This window comes from Belonocnema kinseyi, chromosome 7 (assembly GCF_010883055.1).
Source record: "Belonocnema kinseyi isolate 2016_QV_RU_SX_M_011 chromosome 7, B_treatae_v1, whole genome shotgun sequence".
NCBI classification, from domain to species: Eukaryota; Metazoa; Arthropoda; class Insecta; order Hymenoptera; family Cynipidae; genus Belonocnema; species Belonocnema kinseyi.
Window position 1 is genome coordinate 72,630,469 of NC_046663.1, and position 26,442 is coordinate 72,656,910.

Consider the following 26,442-nt stretch of genomic DNA (forward strand, 5'->3'; position numbering starts at 1 on the left):
CAGAGTTGCTGTATATCAGTTAATTCCAGAAACTCAGAAAATTTCAGGGAAAAACTGATAAGAGTTAGGTAATTTTCGAGAAACTAAAGTTGAAAATTTCATTATTTTTATGGTTAAAAATGGCAACTTTTTGGTTAAAAGTTCATCTCTTTTGGTTAAGTATTCAAACTATTTTGTTAAAAATTTATCCTTTTTAGTTGAATTCAACTATTTTTGGTTTTAAATTAAAATTCTTTTTGCTCAAATATCAAATTCACGTTTTTCGTTAAAAATGCATCTTCTTTGGTTGAAAATTCAAATACTTAATTGGAAGTGGTATTAAGTTGTTTAAAGTCGATTTATTTGTTTGCTGATTGATCATCAATTAAAATCAATTAAAATTTAATAATTTGGTTGAAAAAAATGTTTTCTAGTTAAAATTTAATTATTTTAACTGAAAATACAACTCGACCATGTTTGATTCAAAATGTACCTTCTTAAGTTGAAAATTAAAATATTTGGTTTAAAATTTCTGTATTTTATTAAAAATTCTAATTTGTGAGTGAATATTTAAGCTTCTTGTTGACCAATTCATCTTTTTCGTTGAAAATTCCTTCATATATCTAAATATTTAGTTGAAAGTTCATGTTCTTGATTAAAAATTCGTCTATTTTAGTTGAAAATTGGTTTGTAGAAGAGTACTCTCATCAGTTGAAATTTCATCTTTTTGGTCAAACATAAATGTCTGTGGTTGAACATTTATTTTACAAACTGAAAATTTAAATATTTTATTTTTCATAAAAAATTGATCTTTTAGTTGAAAATTCATGTATTTGGTTAAAAATTAAATTCTTTTTATTCGAAAATTTATCATTTCAGTTAAAAAATTGACATTAACTATTTCATTTTTTTGTGGGAAATTTGCCCTTTTTTAATAGAAATAGAATCATTTTCATTAAAAAATGTTCTGTCCTGTAGAAAAATAAATTATTCTATTTTTTGTTAGGAATTCATTTCATTCGTTAAAAAAAATTAGTTAAATATTTGTTTTCTTATAGAAAATCCATCTTTAGGGTTGAAAATTTCACTATTTGGTAAAAAATGCATATTTTTGTTGAAAATTCATCACTGTAACTAAAAATTCATTTCTTTTTAGTTGGAAATATTTTTTCTTTACTGACGATGTAACTATTCTATTTTTGCTTAAAAAGTTATATTTTTAGATGAAAATTAATTAATGCAGCTGAAAACTGGTTTTTGGTTGTTGTTTAAAATCTACTTTTCTAACTGCAAATTGAACTATTTTAATTTTCGTTTGTAAATTTATCTTTTTTAGTTTCAATTTTATAAATTACTGTAGCTCTATCTTTCTTAGTAGGAAATTCATCTTTTGGATTTAAAATTGAATTATTTTGTTGATAATTCATTTTTTTGATTGAAAATTGATTATTTGAACTGAACAGTTAATTCTGCTATTTTTGTTTTCCTTTTTTTTCGAAAAAATCAAACTATTTTGTTGAAAATTTGTTGTTTTTTGGGTTGAACATTTATTTTTATAAAATTTTAACTATTCTAATTTTGGTTGAAAATTGATCTTTTTTATATGAAAACTCATGTACTTTGGTGAAAATGAGTATTTTTTGGTAGAAAATTTATCTTTTTGGTTGTAAATTCAACTAACTATTTGGTTAAAAATTCATATTTTTGATAAAAGATTCATCATTTTAGTTCAAAATTAAACTCTTAGGTTCAAAATTTATATTTTGAATTGAAAACTCCACTAAAAAATGTGTAAAATGTATTTAGAAACACCATTTTTTGCATTACTATTATTAATCTTCTAAGCGTATGGTTGGTTATATACCTAGAAGAATTTAGAAATTGAGATATTAAAATTAAATAAATTTAAATTTAAATGAATTAATTTATTTATTTATTAAACATTTATATTAAGCGCCCTTTCCAATTTGAATATTGGAGCGATGCATCTTCCCGAGAAATTTAAATAATGTAATTATTATTAATAAAGAGAGAAAATACGATGTTTTAATTAAATCCTAATTCAAAACGATTATAAATGCTCATTAAATTCTCAAAGCACATAAAGGACGAGCATGTTCTCATGAGAATTTCTCGAGTCTAAAATCGGTAGCGCAGTTTATGATTCGCTCATAAATGAAAAAAATATCACAAAAATCTGTTTTCATCACTTTCAGGATCTTCATTCCTTCCGGTACTTGGCATTTCCAAGTGCTAATTTGGGGCTGTAATTTCATTATAAAAGCCCCAAAAGATTTTCGGAATCCTTGTATACTCGGCTTGGCTTTGCAACCAAGAGTTTTACCCATGTTTAATCATACTCATCCGAGTCCTATCGGAAATCTCTCAACTTCGGATTCGTACACATTCACAGAACTTTCGCCCTACGAGGACAGTTATTATTATTTACTAGTCATATCAAATACCACAATTTCTTTCAACGTTGAAGTTACAACGACAGGTAAAAATATCGTGCAATAAAATATAAAAATGTTTCGAGTTAAAATTAAAAAAAAAAAATACCTGATTACAAATATTTCAGACTGTCCAGTGAAGATAATAGAAAAGTCTGCTGTTAAAACTCTTTTAAGTGTGTCGTACTTGCCAAAAGAATCTTTGTCAGAATTGTATATTACAAATTCTAAAAGAAATGGAACGCACTCATTTGAGAATGATAATCAAAGAAATCGGCTGGACCTTTCAGCTCTGAGTTTGCACAAAGATGAAGATATTGATCCGGAAGATTCTTGCATTCCAAGATTTCAACTTGCTAGAGTAAAACACCCTCAATCTTTTTCTGAAGTTTACTTACTACAGGTACGAAAAAAAACAAGTTCTCAGTTTAATTCTATTGAAAAATTAAACAATTGATTTCATCTAAATATCAAAAGGTCAATTAAAATTTAGAATTGCAATTTTTCAGGGACAGGAATGGTTAACGTCGTGGATTATACTCACAGACGAATATCCAGTCATTACTCAGCTTGACATTTTACCTTTCGTCGATGTTGGTGGAACTTTAATGATCAATATTCACCTTGAAGTTGAAAAAGTAAGATTCTCCTTTTCGGATTCCCCTGTTTCCTCTATTCTCCAAAAACTTCCCGTTTTTCGCCTTTTGTCTTTAAATATACTACAATTTTGAAAATGCAATTGTTCTTTTTACATCTCTACAAAATTATTCTATTTAAAACTAGACATAATACCGCGAGTAGTGAAAGCTGTTTTTTTTAACTTATAGAACTATCTATTATAGTTAGTTTAACTTTTTTAAATTTGACTAATTTCAAACTAAACTATTTAGGATTTATATAAAACTTGAAAGGTAAATTTTTTTTCTTTGAATCTATACAAATTAAATATTTTTGAAATTGCTTAGAAGTGCTTAGAATAATTAAAATTTAAAGGTTTATAATATTTCTCGCAATATTTTAAATTCTGCAATTTTGAACGAGAAAAATGGTAGTAATTTTTTATTTGACAGAAATCACATCTTTTAGTGAAAAAATCTATCCAATCGTTTGAGATTTCACTTAATACTACATGATATGATACTTAATAATAATATCTTTATCGTATTTAAAATATATAAGATTTTAATTTAAAATTATAGTTTTGAATGTCCAACTCTAAAACATTTTAATCTTTAATGCCTTGAAACTAAAGTTTTTTCGGAATTTTTATTAGATTAATTTTTTAAGCTTACGAATTTAAAATTTAAAAGTATTCTAGTTTTCAAGTCAAATATTAAAAATTTCAGAACGATTTTGCTATTAAATATTTCAAAATTTCATACTAAAAAACTTCATAGTCATTTTCGAATTTAATAATTTTAGATGTAAATATGAAGCAATTTCGAATTGAAAAGCCTAAAATGGCACAGTTTCAGAAAATGAAATCATATTAAAGCAATATTATTTTGTATTCTTTATTTTAATTTCCAATGTAAGATCTTAAAATTGTCCGGTTTTTAGTTGAGGATTTAAACAAATGAATTATTTTCAGTTGCAAAATATTTAATACGAACAATTTCTAGAATGAATCATAATTCTAAAAGGTAGATTTGATATTAAAAAAATTAAAAATTGAGTTGAAAATATAAAAAAAGAAGATTAAACTATCTGAAATTGATACATCAGTAAATAAATAATTTCGGTAATTTTAAATGGTTACAATTTTAGAGTTCTGAATTTTCATGAGGGAGGCTAAATTTTTATTTTTTCCCTTTCACGGGTTTTAATTTTACAATTAAAATTGAATTGGTTGAATTTTGGAAAGTATAATTAGCAATTTATAAACTATTAATTTTTAAATGATTTAAATTTACTTTAAATAGTTGAAATTTTAAAGGGTTTTAGTATAAAAAAGTTTTAATATCACTATTTTTGGTAAATAACATTTTTTTCAGTTTTAAATGAAGTTCTCATTCGCTTAAGTTTTAACGCTTCGAGGTAAATATATTTTCATTTTTAATGTTCCTCGTTTAAAATTACTATTTTAATAGTTTCTTTTAGAATAATGCAATTCATTTTTGAATTTTAGAAAAATTTGCTTAATTAGCTTTAATGTTAAATTATAATTTTATTATGTAATAACAATTTTAAAAATTTAGAATTTCAGAAGCTTTGATTTTCAAATTTTCAATTTAGTTGTCAATAATAAATTGTGAAATTTTAATCGCTTTTTATTGAAAATTATTCAAATTCAAGTGTTCAATCTATAATTATTTATTTTTTGACGTTTTGACATTGTCCTATTTTCGAAATGTTAATCTAAAATGTGAAAACCGTGATTATGTTAGACATATTATAACAATTATCGTTCGATTTGACCAAAATTCAAACGGGAATTACAAGATTTACAACATTTTTCGTTTAAACACAAATGTCATCACTTTTTGGAATTTAAACAATTTTCAAAAACTACCAAAAACCAGCTTTATTATTTCGGTTTATTTGAGCGCAGTTTTTACTAGAAGTTACATTTTTTTAATTTATACATTCCTTATAATATTTAATTAATGTAAATATTTATCCAGATTTAAACAAATCTCTTTCTCTTACCTTGTCTTAAATGAAGAAACCCATGCTTTTCTTTGAGACAGAAATAAACCAAAAAATTGGATTTTAAAATTGAAGAATTGATACGATTTCGTATTTAAAATTAAAAAAAAAATATTACAAATTTCTTTTTAAAATCCCTCACGGTTTAATTTTAAAATATAAACAATTTTTCATCGAAGATTTAAAAAATAATGCTGTTTAAATTTAAAAAATATTTATGGAAAAAGCTAAGGTCTTCAGATAAATAGTAAATATTGGCATCCACGAAAATAATAAAATTATTAAACTCATTTCAAAATTTTTTAGAAAAATTAATACATATTTAAAAATTGGATGATATGGATTTTTAAATATTTTATTTTTCAATATTAATAAATAAAAATCCAGGGATGTGAACGTCCGCAAGTATTTCATTTCAATGGGATTTTAAAGATAAATTTAATAAATAATTTTTATTTAATTCATATCCAAAAAATTTCAAATCTTTCTACTTATTTCAAGGGATTTCCATGGATTTCTACCAATTTTAACGGTCTCAAAAGATATAAAGGAATTCAAAAAATTTCTAGGAATTTTAAAGATTTTAAGATGGTTTGAAAGATTCAAAATGAATTCAAGAGATTTCGTTTTAACAAATTTCAGAATTCTTACTATCACTAAAATTTGTTGTTGATTTTTATATAATTGATGTTTTTTATATTTAAAAATAAAAATCCCGGGTTGTGAGCGTTTACGTGGATTTTATTTCATCGGATTTAAAAAAGTAAATTTAATGAATAATTTAAATTTAATTTATATCCTAAAAAATTCAAATGATTTCTACTTATTTTAATGGATTTTTACAATTTAAAGGGATTTTGACAAATTTCTAGAATGCTTTAAGGAATAAGATAAATTTTATTTCAAGGGATTTTTATGGAAAATTTGTTATAAAATTTTTAATACTTTATATTTTTAATATTATAAAATAAAAATCCAGAGACGTCAACGCGCGCATGGATTTTATTTTAACGTGGTATTTTAGATAAAAATGAATAATTTGAATTTAATTTAATTTATATCCTGGGAATTTCAAATGATTTATATTTATTTTAATGGGGTTTTTACGATTTGAAGGGACTTTAAGAAATTTCTAAAGTACTCTAAGGAATAAAATAATGTTTATTTCTAGTAATTTCTACGAATTTGAAGAATTTAAAGGGTTATGAAGGACAACAAAATTTCAAAGAATTTTAAAGACGATAAGTAATTTGAAGAATTTCAAGAGATTTCGGTTTAAAAAACGTTAGAACTCTGAATATTAAATAACTTTGTTGTTAATAAATAATAATAATAATCGGAAAACGTGAATACGTGATTCGCGCACGTTTATTTAATTCTAGTGTAAAATATTTTAGGCGTCCAAACTCAAACTATTTTTAATTTGAGTTTGAGAGCAATGAGGTGTATTTCTTCTAATTTAATTTCAAATTGTGAGTTATAACTAGGTTGAAATAACAAGTCCCTCACAGAAATATTTAATTATACTTATAAATATCACGATTTAATTATTAATGAAGGAAATTTTTAGAAGAGGAAATATTTTTGATTATAAGATTAATTAAATATGAATAAAAGTGGTTAATTTAACAAATTTGATTTTGTCTCGGGCTTTATTATATCACTGAGTAGAGTTTAAAAGCCTTAAACTTATTTTAAAACTTAATATTTCCCCCGTTTGTGGTATTTTTTATCCTACAATTTCTCATCTTTTCAGTTAGTAACGAAGCAGTTAGTGGAGTTATCGGTTTGTATCCGACGAGCCAGAAAACCAGATCGAATTAAAGGCAAGATTGTTTGTCGAGATGAACAATTTTCTATGAATTTATCTTCTCAAGGCGAACACAATGGAACCATTATTATTCCTTATCCGATGCCGGATACCTGGCACATTGCTTTACAAGCAAAGTGTGCCTTTAAGGGGTAAGAAAATAATATTTTCCCTTTTTTAAATTTAAAATATCAATCATTGGAACTCTCGCATTTGAAAATGTCGAAGAACTCTGATTTTTAAAAATATTTTCTATCCTTTCTGTTATTTATGGGGAATACATTTCCCTTGAAAATAATTCTTTTAATTTTGAAATTTGATCTCGAATACAGAAAAACAGTAAAGTGTGAAATGGAAGAAATTTTAGTGTGGTTAAATGTAAAAACAACTCAATGTGTTCCTGTTAATGATCATGCTTGTGGCGAACATGGAGTTTGCCAAGAAATTCACAAAGGAATTTTGACTTATGCTGCATGCAGCTGCTTTGGGGGTAAAATTATTAATCATTTGTTAATTTCAAATAAGTTTAAAAACGGAAAAAGTGTTTTTGATTATTAATTTGTTTCTGCATTCAGGTTATAAAGGATGGGGCTGTACCGACGCGGCAGATGTGAATTTAGAATCTTCCGTTTTATTAATGACATTATTGTTGACCCTGAGCAATGCAGTTTTTTTACCAGCTATAATTTTAGCCCTGAAGAGAAAATTGTATACGGAAAGTCTCGTTTATTTAGCCACAATGCTGTTTTCGACATTTTACCACGCCTGTGATCAACAATTTTTAACTTACTGCATCGCCAAATATGAGGTTTTTAATTTTTTGTATTTAATATATAATAACGTATAATATATATTAGGGTGTCTAGCTTATCTGGAAAACCTGGAATTGTCAGGGAATTTGTATACACCTTGAAAAATCTGGAAATGTCAGGGAATGTTTTTTTTAAGTCAAGGAATTTTTTCGAGAGCCTGTCTAATTTTTGGTTTGAAATTAATTTTTTTTCTCAAAATTGAACTACTTCTATTTTTGGTTGAAAATTGATCGTTTTTAGTTGAAAATTCTTTCTTTTTTTAGATAAAATTAATCTTCTCGATTAAAAATTCATCTTTTTGCTTGAAAATTCAACAATTTCTTTGCAATTTTCTCTCTCTGTTGGCTGAAAAATCTTTCTTCGTTCAGAATTGATCTTTTTTGAATGAAAATTGTATTTCTTGATTGAAAGTTAAAAATATTTGTTAAAAAATGAATTTTCTTGGTTGAAGATTCATTATTTTAATTTGAAATTCATCTCTTTAGTAGAAAAATGAGCTTTTTTGTTGAAAATTTGTTTTTTTTTCTTTGGCTAAAAATAATTTTTTTCCTGAAAATTTAACTAACCCAGTTGACTATTCCAACATTTTTGTTAAAAATTCATCTTCTTGGTTGGCCATTAATTTTTTAAACTAAATATTTGACTATTAGTCGTCAATTATTCTAGTCGAATATTCATATTTTTTTTGTTGGAAAATTCATCTTTTTGGTTTAAAATTCAATTATTCCAATTAGCGGTTTATCTTTTTAGTTGAAAATTAATTACTCTGCTTGAAAAAATATATGTTTTTTAAATTAGCTTCTTTTTGTTTTCAAGTTTATTATTTTTTTACCTAAAAAAGTAACCATTCAAATAGAATATTTGATCTTTTTAGATGAAAATTCATCTCTTTGGTTGAAAATTAGTTTTTTTAACTAAAAATTTAATTATTCAATTTTAGGTTGAAAATGTATTTTTTATTTAAAAATTCGTCTCTTTTGATAAAAAGCTCATCTTTTTTGGTTGAAAATTAATCTCCTTGTTTGAAAATTCATCTTTTTGGTTGAGAGTTCAAGTATTCCAGGAAAATATTTATAATTTTAGTGGAAAATTCATGACTTTGATTAAAAATATGTTGTTTTGTTTTTCATTGAAAATTCAACTATTTGGTCAAGAATTCATGTATTGTGCTAAAAAATCGTCTTTTTGGTAGAAAATTAAAGTAAATTCAATTTAATATAGTACCTACATTCATTTTTTCTAAATATGCAACGAACTAGAAGAATAATAAGTAAAATAAAAGTTTGAAAGTTTAGCTCATTTTTCTTTAAATCATTTTTTATTTTATTTTAATGTTTCAAACTGAAAATGTACCTTATTCAGTTAATTATTACATAATTTTAGTTTAAAATTAATCGTCTTGGTTGAAAATTAATATTTTTTAATTGAACATTTAACTGTTTGGTTGCGAATTCATGTATTTTGTAAAAAAAAGTCGTATTTTTTGGTAGAAAATCAATCTGCTCGGTTAAAAACTAATTTATATTCTTGAAAATGGAATATTTTTACTAGAAAAATTGGGATTTCGAATTGGTTTAAATTTAATTTAATATAGCGCCATTAATTGAATACGTACCTGGAAAAAAACTTGAGATACCTGAAAAAACCTGGAATTATCAGGGAATTTTTTTCCAGGATTTGAGTAGACACCCTGTATATAATTCGAATTTATTTAGGAATCCATTATATTTCAATATCTGTATTTTTAGAAATGGGTTATAAACTTGAATTTCAAATTACAGGTTCTTCAGTACAGTGACTTTTTCTCAAGCATACTTTCCTTTTGGGTGACTCTAGTCTCGATGGCGCAATTACCGACTCGATTTCTCTCAGTCTGCTACATGTTTGGAGCGCTCATAATCGCATTTAGTGTAGAATCGAACAGAACCGGACTTATTAGCATTCTAATACCACTAGGAATGGGAATTTTGCTTCCTGTAAGTATTATCAAAACAGGGTGGCGACTTGACCGGTAAATGACCGGGAATTTAATTTAAAAAACGGGTAATTTACTTCTAATTGTAGTAAACTTCAAGTTTTCATTATTTGAATAATTTTGGTTAATTTAGGAAAGCGATTTCTACGTTATCTACAGTCGCAGATTTTTCACATTATCCCACTTTAATTTAATTGAATCGTAGTTTATTATTTAATTTTTATTTATTTAAAATTTAAACTAGGTGTTTGTAAATTTATGTACTTTCTGAAAAATTTCCCTTTTTGTAGAAAATTAATCTTTATGGTTGAAAATTCATCTTTTCGCTTAAAAATGTAAGTATTTGAGTTGAAGATTCATGATTTTAGAAGAAAATTCATCAGTTTGGTTGAAAATTAATCTTTTTTTATTCAAAATTCAACAATTTGTCTTTTTAACTGAAAATTCAAATATTTCGTCTAAAATTCACATATTTAGTTAAAAATCGATTTTTAGAAGAAAATTATCTTTTTCTTTGGAAGTTAATCTTTTTGTTTGAAAATTTTTCTTTTCGGTTAAAAATTTAAGTATTACAGTTGAATTTTTGTCACATTAGTTAAAAATTAATCTTTTAGTTTGGAAATAATATTACTTGGTGTAAAGTTAAACTCTTTTGTCAAAAATAAATTTTTTTGGTTGAAAATTCATCATCTTATTTAAAAATTAATTTCTTTTCTTGAAATATGAGCTATTTGATTTAAATATTGTTTTTTCTTTTAATAAAAAAAAGTTTCTGGCCAATAATTTAACTATATTTTTGAAAATTAGTTTCTTTTTTCGTTGAAAGTTATTTTGTTTTTTGAACTGAAAATGTAGCCATTATTCCATTTGAATATTCCATAATCTTAGATGAAAATGTATCTTCTTAGTTAAACGTGAATTGTTTGTTGAATTTTTCCAAAAATCCACCTGAAATCTTGATTAAATATTTGATGTTCTTTTTGAATCTTTTTATTCTATCTTAAATCTTTGTCAAATATTTGGAATGATTGAAATCTTTCGAAAATCATTGAAGTATTTGTGAAATATTTTAAATCTATCGAAATCTTTATGAAATGTTAAAACCTTTGGGAAATCATTGAAATCTCTGTCAAATGTTTTTAGAAAATTTTTAATTATTTAAATCTTTGTGAAATCTTTAGAAATCTTCGCGAATCATATTTTCCAAATGATTTGAATTTTTTTTTAAATCATTGCAATATTTGTGAAGTCTTTACGAAGTATTTGAAACCTTTGTAAAATCTTCGGAAAATCATTCAAATCTTTACAAAATATTTAAAATATTTGGTATATTTTTGACATTCTTTAAATCTTTCCAGAATATTTAATAATCTTGGCAAAATCATTGAAATCTTTTAAATCTATTCGAAATCATTGATGCCTTTGAAATTTTTTAAATTTTATATATATATTGAAATCTTTGTGAGATCCTTGGGAAATCATTGATTTCTTTGTAAAATCTTTTTAATATATGAAAGATTTTTGAAACCTTTTATATCTTTCGGAAATCATTGAAATCTTTCGGAAATCCTTGAAAACCTTTACAAAGAAGTCTGAAATCTTCATAATATTTGGTAATATTTGTGAAATTATTTAAATCTTTTCGAAATCATTGATGTCTTTGTAAAATATTTTTAATCTGTCCCAAATCTTTACGAAATATTTAAAATCTTTCTGAAATCTTTGATATCATTATATTCTCTGTGTAATCTTTGAAATCTATCGGAAATTTTTATGAAATAATTGAAGTATTTGTAGAACCTTTTAAATCTATCTGAAATCTTTACGAAGTATTTGAAACCTGTGAAATATTTGAGAAATCATAAAAAATTTCGTGAAATCTTTTTTAAATCTTTCTGAAATCTTTAAAAATATTTGTGAAATATTTAAAATATTTTTAAAATGTTTAGTAATATTTTTGAAATTATTGAAATCTTTATGAAACCTTTAGCAATAAGAATTTTATACCTGTATTTATTATTATTTATGTACAATTTTTTTTTAGTATAATATTATTATACTATGTACAAAGTGTTTCATTCAATATTCAGGGTGGCCGCTGGACCGGGAAACCTGGAAAACCGGCAAATGACCGGGAATTTTATGAGACCTGGGAAAACCGAGAAATGACAATGAATTTATTTTCTTACCGGGAATTTTGCAAATTTTTTAGCATAAAAATGTTATCCAACTTTGATTTCAACCGTTTTTTAAATAATTTATTAAATTGTGATTTCTATAAATTATTAGATCATTTATTTTAGAATGCTTAATTCGAAAATCTTTCGCTTCAAAAATTTTCCATTTTAGATTTTTAATTTTTAAACATATATTTTAATTTAGAGAATTTTAAAATGCAGTTTTAAAGGTTAAAAAAAATTAGAAGTTTTTAAAATCAAAGATTTTTTTATAAAAAACAGGGAAACCGGGAATTTTACGAATTTTCAGAAGAAAAATCTGCCCAAGTTCGATTTTTACAGTTTTTGAAATAATTATAATGCAGTTTTGAAGATTTAATCAATTAAAAATTAAAAGCATTTGAAGTTGAAAATTTTTGATAAACACAGTTTAATTTTAACAACTGTAAATATAAATAAATACATTATTTTTAAATTGAATCTATACTCTAAGTATAGAAATCTGAACAATAATTGATTTGACCAAACAATTCTAGATCCGTTCAAAATTTGAGAATTTCCAGATTAACTGTTTCAGTCCGAAAGTCTTGATAAGAATTGAAATTAATATATCATTTATTTCAATAATTTAATTTTTAAATAAAAAGTTTCATGATTTATCAATAATAGATTTTTAATTCAGAGTTTTAGGTCTTCCTTTATATTATTTTTTATATTAAATGTAATTAATAAATTTATGAATATATTATTTCTATTAATTTTTTTGCCATTAAAAAATGTAAACGTGCGTTTTACTATTTTCAACTTAAAAATAAATCCATAATAATATAGTCATAATTACAGGTTTCTATTACATTTAAAATATTGTGAGTCTAAATTACATAATTGTTATCCCATTTAATTTGAAACTTCTTAATGTAAAAAGAATAACTATTTAATATTTAGCAATATTTCATTGTTTATTTAAGACGAGTGAATTTCAACCAAATATTTAAAAGAAATCAATTTGAAACTGAATTGTTTTACATAGAAAACTTTGAATCTTTAGATTTCCGAAGAACTTTTAAACTTTTAGCGTTACAATTTTAATTTTTCTATTTAAAAAGTGTTTAATTTATACGTGAAATTGTTCAATTTTGACGCATAAATAACAATGGAACACTTATTATTTGTAGAAAAAATTTCAGCAGTTTTAAGAGATATTTCGAAGTTTTGAAAAGATTCAAAATTAATTAAAAACTTGAAATTATTTCAAGTAATTTAAACGAAGTGTGTTAACATTTTTTTTAGAACTTCTAAATATATTTTTAAATTTATCGAAACTTTCCTACAATTTTTGAAAATCCTGCAAATTAAAAAAAAAATCCTCAAGATCTTCCATCGTGAAAAATAATTTTTAATTTTCATAAGAATCTTAAGAAAAAATTTTATTCTTTTGAAGTCTTTCACAATTCTTAAACAAATTATAAAAAATCTACATTTTATTTTTAATTCGGCTGTAAGTATTTCAAATTATTTCAAGTTCTAAATTGAACTCGAATCTTTTTAAAACTTCTGAATATCTTTTAAAATTACTTTAATATTTTTACAAATAATAAATGTTCTATTTTCAAATTTTTAAATTTATCTGCTATATCATCAGAGATTGTACCTTACCGACAGTAGATCAACCCTCCAAACCATGAAGGCAGAAGAATCTACACAATATCGATCAAGTTAAGAATCTTCAATAACAGAAAATGCTTAACGTCCTAATAAGACTAGATGGAAAATAATATTTTTAAATTAAAGTTAAAATTATTTCTTGAAAAAAAGATCCTACTCCATCATTGTCATGTATAAATTAATTTTTTTTTTAATTTTCAGGATTTTCTTAAAGTTATAGAAAAAATTCAATTCACTTTGAAATATATTTAAAAGTTCCGAAAAAAATTTTAAACTTATTTTGAATTTGGCAAAATTTAAAATCACTTCTAGATTTCTCAAGATTTTGAAATAACATTTTAAAGCTTTTAAAGGACGCCTAGACTATTTAAAATAAAAATAATTTAACTTCTGATTACAGAACTGTTAAGTTAAAAGAATTATTTTTCAATTTTTAATGTGTCTAGCTTAAAATTACTTAAAATAATATAATTTTGAAAAAATTTTAAAGTTCATTGCTTGATTCTTTAATTTAGAATATTGAAAATGTTAACGTAGATTTATATTTTTGGAACTTAATCTGAATTTTTGAACGGTGTAATTTATAAGAGTTCTAAATTTTGCATTTTTTTTTGCATTTCATTTAACATTGTTTATTTGAAAAGTCTTACTACCTTCCATTTTGAGTGCTTTAATTGGTTGTTTATTGTTTATTACCTTACATGTAAAAATGTTTAGAATATAGTTTGATTTTTTAAATTTCATTGGTTGTGAAAAGTGTTTGCGAACCAGGAAAAAGGCTCCGCCGCTTCTTTATAGAATGATCGAATGAAAACTGTAATTATTGATCAATTACAGGAGCCATATAGAAAACCCAAATAAAATTGTGAAATCAGAGTTCTATAATAAATCTATCTTTGCTTTCAGTTGGGATCATTTATACACCGCTGCGTGAAATCGAGAAAGTTAAAAAGACCAAAAAGTACTTGGAAGTTCTTCGTGGGCCTTTTATTAGCTCTCATTGGAGTTCTTCTTTTCGCTTTTGTAGAAACAGAAGAAAATTATCGCGTAAGTAATTTAATTAAATTAAATTCTTCTATTTTTAAATCTTATGATTCAGGCAGGTGAATAATCAAAAAGTAATTATTTACAGTACGTCCACAGTGCGTGGCATGTCTTGATTGCCCTTTCTCTTCTATTTTTATTACCACCAGCGCGAAAAGAAGAAAATATTTCGGTTAATTCCGACTCAGTCAGTAGTTCGGATTCGGAACTTCTTGACTACCAGGATCATCAAGCTCCTGTTTTTGCCGTGATATCCAGCCAGGAACATTTGGTAACAGCATTAAGATAAAATCTTAACTAAAGTATGCATCAGGTACCAAAAATCTGTTCTATTGATGTGCCAAAATGGTGTTCATATCTAGATGACTCAATGTAAGTAATTAAGTAATGCTTTAGAGTATTTTAGGATTTAGAATATCTCGCGAAATATTATTTATTTATAATAATTAACAGTTCCTAAGAAGTTATACCAAATGTTGCACCATGACAGCAACAAAAACCATACATACATAATGGAATTGCGCTACTAATACGCCAGTAAAACTTACAGTGATGAAAAAATCACAAGAATCCTCAGTAGTTATTAGAATTAGAAAGAAGATTTTTAATTCTAAAATCTGATTTTTAACTGAATTTTAACTTTTTTAGAATGAATGCTTTGAAAGTACACATTTTCATAAAGATATTTCTAGAGAGAAACATTTCTCCTGATCAAAGTATATTTATAATGTTGTTGAATTATTTTATATAGAGAAAAGAAAAAGGAAGCATGAAAGAAATATATTTTAGAATATTTTAGAGTTTAATCGAGGGCTGATCAAATCTTTATTGATTGATGTTTGACATCCCAGAAGGTCTGCATTTGGCTTTCTGATTTTAATAATTCGCAAAGTAAAGAAATTCTTGAATTCTTAACTTCAGTTGTTTGTTTATAGTAAATTAGAATTTCTTTTCTTTGTGATTTGAGACACAAGGTAACGTTATATTACAAAAAAATATTTATATATTAAATCATGAATCTCAATTCACGATTGCAATATTCCAGTGTGAATTATGTGATAATAGGTATCTTTTTTTACAAATAACAAGTCATATGTATATTAGAACTTCCCAGTAAACGAAAAATCCATTTAAATTTTTTGTTCAAGTACGAATTTTGACTTTTTTTATATCTCTATTTCTTAGAAAAAGATATTTTTTTTATCGTTTACGATTAGATTAATCTATTAGTAATTAATCTTTAAGGTTTTAGTTTTATTATCCAACCGAGAATTTGTAAAAAAGTCTTTCCACACTTTTTAAAAGTGAGGTACAACATAAAGAAAGTAATATCGAAATATAAAATGATACTGTCTTAGTAGTTTCTATTTTTTCAAAGATTTAATTCTACTTTTAAAAAGGGAAATGAAGACTTTTGTAATCAGTAATCATTAGGTTGGTCCAAAATTTTCTCTAAAATTTTCATGCATATCACTCCCAAATTGGTTTTAATCCATAAGAAAATAAATACGTTTTGAACAAAGATGATATTTAGAAGTTCCACAAGCCCCATGAAGTTTAACACGTATTTGCGATAAGAAAAAAAGACGTTTTTGTAAATTGTATTCAGAATCGTGAATATTAGGTGAATAAAATTGAACAGGATTTTTTTTAAATCACCCCATAAGTCTGATTGATATGGTCTAAAAAACCCCCATGAATGAAAAATTGGTGTTTGCGAGTTTTTGGTGCTAATTATAATTATTTGTGATTTTTAAATACTAATTGTTCCTAATGCATAAATAATTACTTTTTATTAATAATTAGACTTTAAATAAATTTTGTTAACATTTTATTATTGTTTTATGTCAATTTGCTATTAGAATAGATGTAGAAAGTCGTGATTTTTTTTCGTATTTTCAACATGTTTTTAACTTTTCAGTTAGAATGAGGAAATAATCAATTAACGTTAACGAAAATAATTACTTTACCATTTATTATTATTTATAATAATATTTTCTTAGAATAATGCTAGAAAGTTGCAGGTTTTTCAAAAAGTTTCCATGTTTTGTCCACTTTTTAATCAGTTAGATAATAATAAATTAAAGTTAACCCAAATAATTATTTAAACAATTTATTATCATTAAATTTTCTTCCTCATACAGGGAGGGTTTTGTCTATCAAAAGAAAAAATGGATACGTTCAATATTTTTCAAGTATATGTTTTTCTCATACCAAAAATCTTATTTCCCGAAACAATTTAATTTTTTGCAACTTTCTAAGTCGCTATTGATTGATCAAGGAAGGTCATCGAAAGTTCGTCAATAGTTGAATCCATGCGTCTCAAAAACGCGAACAATTACATCAACTAGAACACTGTTATATTTCTGATATAAAAAATAGACAAATCCTCTTATAAACAAGGTAATAATTTTGTTTAAATATTTTAAAACGATATTGAAGGGTTACGGTAGGTCATGAAATTTTCTTTACGTGGGCAATTGATTGATCTCAAAGACGCGAATAAATATGTTATATATATATTTCTGATTTATTCCCAATATTCAAAAAGTTTTCCTCGTATCAAGAAGATAAATAATATATTTTTAAAATTTCTAAATCGGCATTGATAGATCATAAGAGGTCATTTAAGGTACGTCAATAGATCTTTCAACCTGTCTCGAAGACGCGAACAAATATGTCAGATATAGTACTGTTGTATTTCTAATATGAAACAAAGTTTTTCTCATATAAACAAAATACGTAAATTTATTTGAAACTTCTCAAATAGGTACTGGTTAATCATAAAAAGTTCAACAATACGCGAATCGATACATCTCGAAAACGCGAACATATATACTGATATCGTAGTGTTGTATTTTGAATATTAAATCAGTTTTTTCATATAAGCAAAATAAAACTATTTTTTGAAACTTCATAAATCGGTACTGATTGGTCATAAACTATTCAACAATAGGTCGATTGATGCATCTCGAAAACGCGAACAAATATACTACATATAGTTTTTGAATCTCTTAAATAAGAAAAAAATATATCTAAATGGCTGATCTAGCTCAAAATCCTATCAGAATTGGATATTGATTTGAGACACAATTCGTCCAAATTTCATGATCTCAACTCTTTTACTTTTACATGGACATTTAAAAGAAATTATATTTTCGAGCTATCTATATGAAAAAATTTAAAGAATATTTCAAAAATCTGATATATATTTTAAAAAATATAAATATTCACAAAAGAGATAGACATTATTTAAAAAATTATTCTCTCTAACGTTTATTTATTATTTTTCATAATTATAGACCTATGTATAACCTATAAAAACTATAAAATTGAACTATGGAGTTGATATTTCAAATTAAATTTTTGTATTGTATTCTATGGCTGATTGAAAAGAAAAATATTGAGTTTCAGCTGGATTCACCTAATATTGACGATTCTGCATAAAATTTACGTGAACATCTTTTTTCTTATTGAAAATACGTATTAAGCCTCTGAATATCACTTGAAAAAAATGTATTTATTTTTGTGTGGATTTGAAGAAATTTGTAGTCAATATGCAAGAAAATTTGGAGAAAAAATTCAAGATATTTTTGGACCACCCTGATAACTTCTTATTCAAAATAGACAAAATATGTATACATAACTCCAAACAAAAGAGAACGACATGACAAAAAATCCAAATCTTTTTAGTGCTTGCTGAGTGCTAAGTATATTTATCAAAGAAAAAGTATTTTAATCGTCCAATAGTAATGGAATGTTTGGTCAAAATGATGAAATCTCTGGTTTTGGAGAAGTGACTCCTCGCGATTAAAATTATCATCTCTCTATTAGAATACATATACACATATATTTATATAGAATAGTTAAACAATCTAACAAATAGTGTTTAATCGAAAGTATTCTATATCGATCTCTTCTAGTTAACAATTTATTTCGAATCTACGTTCTAAAAAAAGAGACAAAAATACTTCGATACGTAGAATTTTAAAACTTATCTTCGTACATTGCAAATTGAGGTGAAAGCACTTAAGTGATATTATATAAAACAGGATTCTAAGAGTATACAAGGTTTATGAACCTGAAAAACTTGTTAATTTCCTTTTCTATAATTTGGGACATTGGAAAATTGTTCAGATACAATTTTACTATCTTAAAAGACATTAAATTTATGTAATTTGTTAACTCTTCTTTTATAAAATGTCTTCAATATTTTTATTAAAAATTATTCCATCTTTCGTGAAATTTAGTCCTCTGATAATGTGTTTGCGAAAATACGGGTCTACCATGTACCAATAAAAAATTGTAGTTTGTATGAAAAGAGGAAAATCGTCTTTTTATTGATTTTGTTCTGTAGATAAAGCGAGTATAACATCCCTGTATGTTTTTAAAATATCCCTGTAAATAATATAATGTCATTCAATTTAGAGATCGCGAAAACCAACGGTGGATCCAGCCAATTTTTCGGAAGAGGCGATTGTAAATTTTCTTAATGGAATATGTATTCATTTTTTGTTGAACTTTAATATTTTTAGTTAAAAATTCAACTACATTTGATTAAAAATAATTTTTTTTAGGTTGAAAATTCAACTATTTGATTCAAAATGTATGCATTTTGTTGAAAATTCGTATTATTTGGTTAAAAATGCAAATCTTGGGTTGAAAATACAACTGCTTGGTTTAAAATTACCTTTTTTTGTTAAAAATGAATATTTTTGGGTTTAATTTTCAACTGTTTTGTAAAAAAAATTGCTTTTCTAAATTGAAAATGATTGTTTTCAATCAGAATTGAACTATTCTGTTTTTCAGTTAAAAGTTATCTTTTTTGGATTAGAAATTAAACTATTTGATTAAAAACTAGTCGTTTCGTTAGAAAATTAATTTTTTTGGTTGCAAATTTAACTGCATATTTAATTAAAAACTTATGCATTTGATGAAAATTCTTATTTTTGTTTGTATAGAAAATTCTTTTTTCTTAAAAATTCAATAATTAGGTAGAAAATTGAACTATTTGATCCATAATTCCATTTTGTTGATGTTAAACAGTCATGTTTTCGTGTTCAAAATTGGACTGTTTTGTAAAAAAAAATACTTTTTTTAATTTAAAATGATTGTTTTTTAATACAAATTTAAGTATTCGTTTTTTGGTTAAAACGCGATATTTTTTAGACAAAAAACTCAACTATTTGGTTAAAAATTCGTCTTTTTTGGTATAAAATTAATTTTCTTCGTTGAAAGTAGAATTACTTTCTTAAAAATGCATTTTTTGGTTTAAGATAAATAATTTTAGTATACAATTTATTATTTTTTTTTTTGGTGAAAATTTATTTTTTTTTTTAACTGTAAATTTAACTATTTGGTAGAAGATTTAATGTTTTTTTGTTAAAAAATCATATTTTCGTTTTGAAAATTCAACTGTTTTGTAAAAAAATGCGCTTTTCTAAATTGAAAATTATTGTTTTTTAATAGAAATTCAACCATTCCCTTTTTGGTTAAAAAACGATATTTTTTAGATTAAAAATTCAACTATTTAGTTGAAAATTTGTCTTTTTGTTAGAAACTTAATTTTCATGCTAGAAATTTGAACTACTTTCCTAAAAATTCAATTTTATTAGTTTAAAATTCATTCTTTTTGGTTAAAAAACAACTGTTTGGTAGAAAATGATTTTGTTTCTGTTGAGGATTGAAGTATTTTGTTTAAAAATTTGCCTTTTGTTGGTTAAACCCTCCTGCTTTATATTTTAAATTAAAATATTTTTTTCTAGAAATATTAACTATTATATTTTTTGTTGAAAATTCGTCTTCTTTTGGTATAAAATTAATCTTCTTGGTTGAAAATCACACTAATTGGTTGAAATGAATGTATTTTGTTGAAATTTTTGGTTTAAAATTAACATTTTTATCAAAGCTTTATATTTTCGGAACCTAAATTCAATGATTTCCTTTAAAATTTATTCAATTTCTTGAAAATTCGTAATTTTTTCAGAATGTTAATCTTCTTGGTTGAAAATTCGCCTTTTTTGGTAAGAAAATATAATCTTCTTAGTTGAAAATTCAACTATTTGAATAAAAATTTATGTACTTTGTCGAGAATTCGCCTTTTTTAGTAGCAAATTAATATTCTTTGTTGGAAATTGTTTTGTTTTTTCATTAAAAATTGATCTTTTTGGTTTAAAATTTATATACTTTGTTGAAAATTCGTCTTGCATATAAAATTAATTTTCTTTTTTCAAAATTCTACATTTTGTATGAAATTTTTTTCTTTATTGACTGAAAAGTTTCTTTGTTTGCAACTACTTGTTTAAAAATTGAACTACTTTCTTAATTCATGAAAAACATTAGACTTTGCGAAAACCTTCCTCCCCCAATCGTCTTATGTATTTTTGTATGACCTCTAATTAAACAAAAAATAAGTTCTGATAATTAGGGAGTTCAAATTTGTGAATGAAATTAAGAGGCCTTAAGTACTTTATGTGCCTGATATAAAAATGTTTTAATTTTAAATTTGGTTTTTTAAATATCAGAGGGGAGGGTGTCCCAATCGCCCCTCTCTGGATCCATCATGGGTGGAAACTCTTGCATTTTATTATAGTTTTCATAACAAAACTCACCTTTGAATATTACAATCGCCTATCCAATCAGAAGCATTTATCATCTTTAAATATTGCCTCGTTAAGTATTTGACATTAATTGGATTCATTTCTTTCGAACCTTGATTTTGAAACACTACAGAATAGCAAGATTTTACTTCTCTGCTGAATATTTTCCACACCTGTTGAAGCATTCCATTTTTAAGTGCTAAGAAAATGATGTCAAAGATCTAATTGTTTTAAATAGAATTTCTGTACCTCTATCCATTTGTCTTTGAGTAAATTCTCTAAATCGGGACGTTTTTTGAACTTTTCGAGTGAATATAAAGCCTCGATTCCTTCATCGATATTTTCCACCTCGTCAAAAATATCATCGATCATATTTACCAACATATTTTCTAGTTCTAAAACTGCATGCCTGAACTCAATCATAAACTGTCACCATGAAATATTAGTAATATCAAGGGCTGTCAAAATACAAGGCTCTTTGATCTCTTCTAGAATTGTCGCAAAGGAATTTTGCAATTTTTGATAATAAATGTCGTATACTTTTCCTTTTGAACCTCCAAACATAATAGGTGTTCTAAAATTGTTTTTTTTTGTTAAATTTAATATAATAATAAACAAAATCATTTTAAAAATGAAAATTTGTCTTGTTTAGAACAGAAAAATTGTTATTACCCGCTGAAAACAACTGTTGCGTTGCAAATTTCGACAATGTCATTGCATCTGTTTAGAAATGCAGGTACATTTTTGAAAACTTTTTCTTTATTTACGTCCCAATTTTCTTCTTGCTCACTGATCTATTAGAAAAAATATTGCCTTTGTTGGTTTTCATTAATCCTTAGGTAAATGAGAAATTATTTTAATCTGATATTTTTAAAATTTAAATGTTCTGATAAACAATTACTTGATCGTAGATTTCGGAATATTGTTTGAAAGATGAAATGCAGGTTTTGATCATTTTTTTTGTTGTATCAGCTTTGCTTTGAAATAATTTTTGCAAATCAACATATTCCTTACAGAAATTTATGATACGAACACTGAGCGCTTGATAGAGAATTTCAATATTTTCCCTTCAATGTTAACAAATTTTTATTGTGATTAATAAAGTATCAGATTATGCAAAATTATGAAAGGTGCTTTCTAAAAAAAAGTGTTGTCATGAAATGTCTCGAAAAGCTCCCATTTATTGTTGTTGAAAACCAATTGGCTTTGCATTACTTGAAGTTTTTATATATCAATTTAAAATTTTGAAATTTAGAATTACAAATTTAATATTATTTTAGAAAAATACTATTAATATAAAATAATAAAGTTTTAAAGAAGACATACATTTTTTATTTTCTATTATGCCAGTTTTTTAAGATATTTTTTAAGATTCACCGTTTTCAACAAATTTATGTTATGTTAGCGTTTTACACAGCAAATTGATATTTCAATAAACGAAGTATAAGATATTTTTGCTTTGGAAATTAGTAACTTTAATACAAAAAATAATTTCGAAAAAGATTCATAAATTTTAGCAATTTTAATTTACAGTTCAGAGACGATTTGGAATTTTTTATCAGTTTCAAGTTATATTAACGGTTTTTACAGGAAATTCGTTATTTTAAACAAAAGTCTTAAATTTTTAAGAGGATTAACAAGATTTATGATACTGAATACAACTGAATATTATGTTAGTATTTTGTTGGGAAATTCCTGGTATTTTTAAAAAGGAATTATTAGCTTTTAAAAAATATTTACACTTTTTCAACAAATTTAGTTTATGCTGGTGTATTTCACCTGAAATTTTTATTTCTAAAAAAAATCATCAGATTTAAATTCAATTATTTTTTATTAAAATAATAAAATATACAAGCTAGAAGAATTTCGCATTCTGTTAGAGTTTTACGACAGAAATTGAAACTTTTATTCAAAAATATGAAGTTTAATCATTTTTGAACAATTTTAGATCGTGTTGACGGTTTTTATCGAAAAGTGATATTTTAAAATAAAAATTATAGGTTTAAAAGAAGATTTAAAATCATGAATAATTTTCTGTTATGTTATGTCACTGTGTTTAGTTTAAAATGGTCTTTTTTCATTTTTAACCAAAAATTATTGTGATAAAAAATATTCGCAATATTTGAACAAATATTTATCAGTTATTTTAAAAATAACAAATTAGATTTAAAAAATTTAAAATATAGATTTAACATATAGATAAAAGATATAAATAAAACATTTAAAATATATTTACAATTTTATTGTTTTTTTATATTAACATTTTGCATAATAAATTGATGAATTTGAACAAAAAACATGAGGTTTAAGAGATGATTGACAATCCCCTACAACGTTTTATTATGTTTGTGTTTTTTATCTAAAATTGCAAATATTAATGACAAATCATTCTATTTAAAAAAAATATTCACAATATTTGAAGAATAACATTTAATAGTATTTATAATAATAAAAAATTATATTTTAAAAAATATTTACAATTTTTCAACAACCTTAGGTTATTTTAACATTTTTTTTATCAAAAAATGATAATTTTAAACTAAAAATATTAGATTCAAAAGAAGATATTGTTAATATAAAATCACTATGTTTAAAAGAATATTTAAAATATTTGAATAATAATACTGTAGTAGAAAAATTTTGTATTAATATTAATTAAAAAATTTTCTAAGACAAAAAAAATTGGGCGCGTAACGCAACGCGCGTGTCTGTTTTCTAGTTAAAAATGTTTTCACTAATTCATAAGTGATGGTATAAGAATATTCGTACGTAGCAGAAAAAAAATGAGATTCCGCTTGTATAAATCTCAATAAAAGTATAATTTTCGATACGTGGATTTCTACATCACCAGGTTCTTGAATTTCATTGCAAGCTTCCAATAATATATTCAAATAAGTTATATTTGCAGAGGCCTCCTTCACTTTTATTTTGATCTCTTCCAGTAAAGGATTAAATTGTTTTATACTAGTCGAACTCAAATTCTCAAGTTTTTTTATAATCGTTGTTACATTTTCGTTGGACATTTGGCACAAAAGACAGCTGAGATTGTCATCTGAAAGTTAGAAATTAAACAATGACTGAAAAATAATATTTCTTTAATAAGAAAGTACTATAATTACAAAAAGATTATTAGCAGGAAAAATATTTTTTCGAATAAAGATTGTAATGAACTAGAAAAGTGAAAATACATTTATGATTCCAATAATCGAATTCGTCCCTTATGTCTCTTAATTCCGTTTTAAAAATTGGTAAAGCTATTAAAGCTTCTCGGATTTGTTTAATCCAAGTACGAGTGATTTTTTCAAGTCTATTGATAAATTCTTTATCGTGACTTTCTTCTCGGTCAACGTCTTGTGCTTTAAGTTCCTCGGTTGTAAAACCTAAAACCTCTTTCGAGGTCTTTGATTTTTTAATTTCCAAACTTTCTCTGGGTATATACAAAATAGTAAGTCCCTTTGGTTTGTAAACAACATCTGTAAGCAACATCATAAAATCGTGGAAAGTCGAAAACACATCGTTCTTGGTGACTAACTTACATAATCGGAAATATACATTTTTATAACAAAAATTTGTATTACATAACGAACCGTAAAAAATACCACACCCCTCTCATCTTACTGTTCTTTAAGATACGCATAAATTTATTAATTAAAATAATTGATAAATTTATAAAAGCTGTTTATATCATTCCAAGACCAATGTGTTTTTTTCTGACCATTATAAGATCAAAATACCAACATTTTAATCTTGTAATATTTGTAATATCGTATCTTTTAATATCCGAAAGAAACAATATTTAAGATACAAATGTAAAACGTTCAAACTTATTTTTCATTTTAAACGGAAAATGACTTCTACAATAAAATATGACTTTTTAAGAAAATACTTTAATTTTAAATAAGATGATTACATTTTCAAAAAAGTAATTAAATTTTTAAACTGAAAAAATCATTCTAACAAAAATAGTTTAATAGTTTATGTTTCAACCAATAATGATGAATTTTCATATTTTTACATTAAAATTTAAAACCTAAAAGGCGAATTTTAAACAAATAAAGATTTTTCACTCATAAAAAAGTTCATCTAAATTTCCAGCCAAAAATGAATTTTCAACAAAATAGTTCAATTTTTAACCAAAGAGATAAACCTTCATTCAAAAAATTATTTTTCAACAAAGTAATTTAACCTTTACCCACGAAGTTGAATTTTCAATGAGAAATATCAGTGTTCAACAGAATAGTTAAACTTTTAATCAATGAAATTAATTTAAAACTAAAAATATGAATCTTCAAAAAAAGAGATTTCCTAACAAAGTGGTTCAACAAAAATTTGTAAACATAGTACATAGTTGAATCCTTAAGCAAGATAAGCAAGAAAGTTGAATTTTCATCTAAAAAAGATTTTGGTTAGACTTTTCAATATCAGAATTTGGGTTTTAAACAAGAAGTTCCTTTTTTACGAAGATGTTTAAATGAAAAAGACGAATTGTAAAAAAAAAACAGTTGAATTTTTAACCGAAAATTCTAACTTTTTAACAAAACTGTTGTATTTTCAAGGATGAAACTTCTACTAAACAGATGAATTCTTAAATAAAAAAGACACATTTTTAAAGGAATAGGTTTATTTTCACCTAAATAAAATTCAACTTACTTGTCTACAACAGAATATGAATTTAAACCAAAGAGTAAATTTTCTTCGAAAATGTTGAATTTTCAACACCAAAATACGATTTTTTTACAAAGAATAAATTTTCTACGAAAGAGTTCAATTTTCAGCCAAAAAAGATTTAAGTTCTCTTTTCAACAACAAAATATTAATTTCATTAAAACAAGTAAATTTTCTACGAAAGTAGTTGAATTTTAAAACAAATAATCAAATTTATTACTAAAAAGATAATCTTTAGGATGAAGCAACTGGAAACAAATCAACCGAAAAATTTTATTTTAAAAATTCCCTAATTGCTCCCTGAACAATTTTGTTGTTGTTAAATCCCTGACTTTTTCCTGAACAATAAAATTCCCTGGCTTATTTGAAATCGTTTTTGGCTGGGTTCGTTTTTCTCTCAACAGGATTCTTTGGCGCCTAAAGTTAAATTCATATTAAATTTCTGTACAATTACTGCGAGATACGAGGGTAGTTCAATAAGTCCTTAGAATGAAGTATAAAAACAATTTTTGTTGGGTAAATTTTTTTTTATTTTTCAACATAATCTCCTTGGAGCTCTATGCACTTGGTCAATCGCTTTTCAAGTTTTTTTAATCCTTCAGAAAAGTGCGTTT

The 26,442-nt window shown here is 24.6% G+C and overlaps 2 protein-coding genes across 2 annotated transcripts in view; one reads left to right on the top strand and one right to left on the bottom strand.

The window, feature by feature from the left end:
* The window catches only part of LOC117176275 (post-GPI attachment to proteins factor 6-like), a 41,003-nt gene that overhangs the window by 8,829 nt on the left and 5,732 nt on the right, over positions 1 to 26,442 (top strand). The window contains exons 5-13 of the mRNA XM_033366453.1: positions 2,196 to 2,479; positions 2,561 to 2,835; positions 2,942 to 3,070; positions 6,838 to 7,043; positions 7,224 to 7,381; positions 7,467 to 7,699; positions 9,485 to 9,679; positions 14,427 to 14,567; positions 14,653 to 14,936. Coding sequence (XP_033222344.1) covers positions 2,196 to 2,479; positions 2,561 to 2,835; positions 2,942 to 3,070; positions 6,838 to 7,043; positions 7,224 to 7,381; positions 7,467 to 7,699; positions 9,485 to 9,679; positions 14,427 to 14,567; positions 14,653 to 14,853 — 1,822 coding nt within the window. The 3' untranslated portion in view covers positions 14,854 to 14,936. The remainder of the gene's footprint in view (positions 1 to 2,195; positions 2,480 to 2,560; positions 2,836 to 2,941; positions 3,071 to 6,837; positions 7,044 to 7,223; positions 7,382 to 7,466; positions 7,700 to 9,484; positions 9,680 to 14,426; positions 14,568 to 14,652; positions 14,937 to 26,442) is intronic.
* The window catches only part of LOC117176506 (dynein-1-beta heavy chain, flagellar inner arm I1 complex), an 11,411-nt gene continuing 3,582 nt past the window's right edge, over positions 18,614 to 26,442 (bottom strand). The window contains 8 exon segments of the mRNA XM_033366760.1: positions 18,614 to 18,962; positions 21,176 to 21,336; positions 21,413 to 21,737; positions 21,836 to 21,957; positions 22,065 to 22,230; positions 23,864 to 24,215; positions 24,352 to 24,543; positions 24,586 to 24,690. Coding sequence (XP_033222651.1) covers positions 18,902 to 18,962; positions 21,176 to 21,336; positions 21,413 to 21,737; positions 21,836 to 21,957; positions 22,065 to 22,230; positions 23,864 to 24,215; positions 24,352 to 24,543; positions 24,586 to 24,690 — 1,484 coding nt within the window. The 3' untranslated portion in view covers positions 18,614 to 18,901.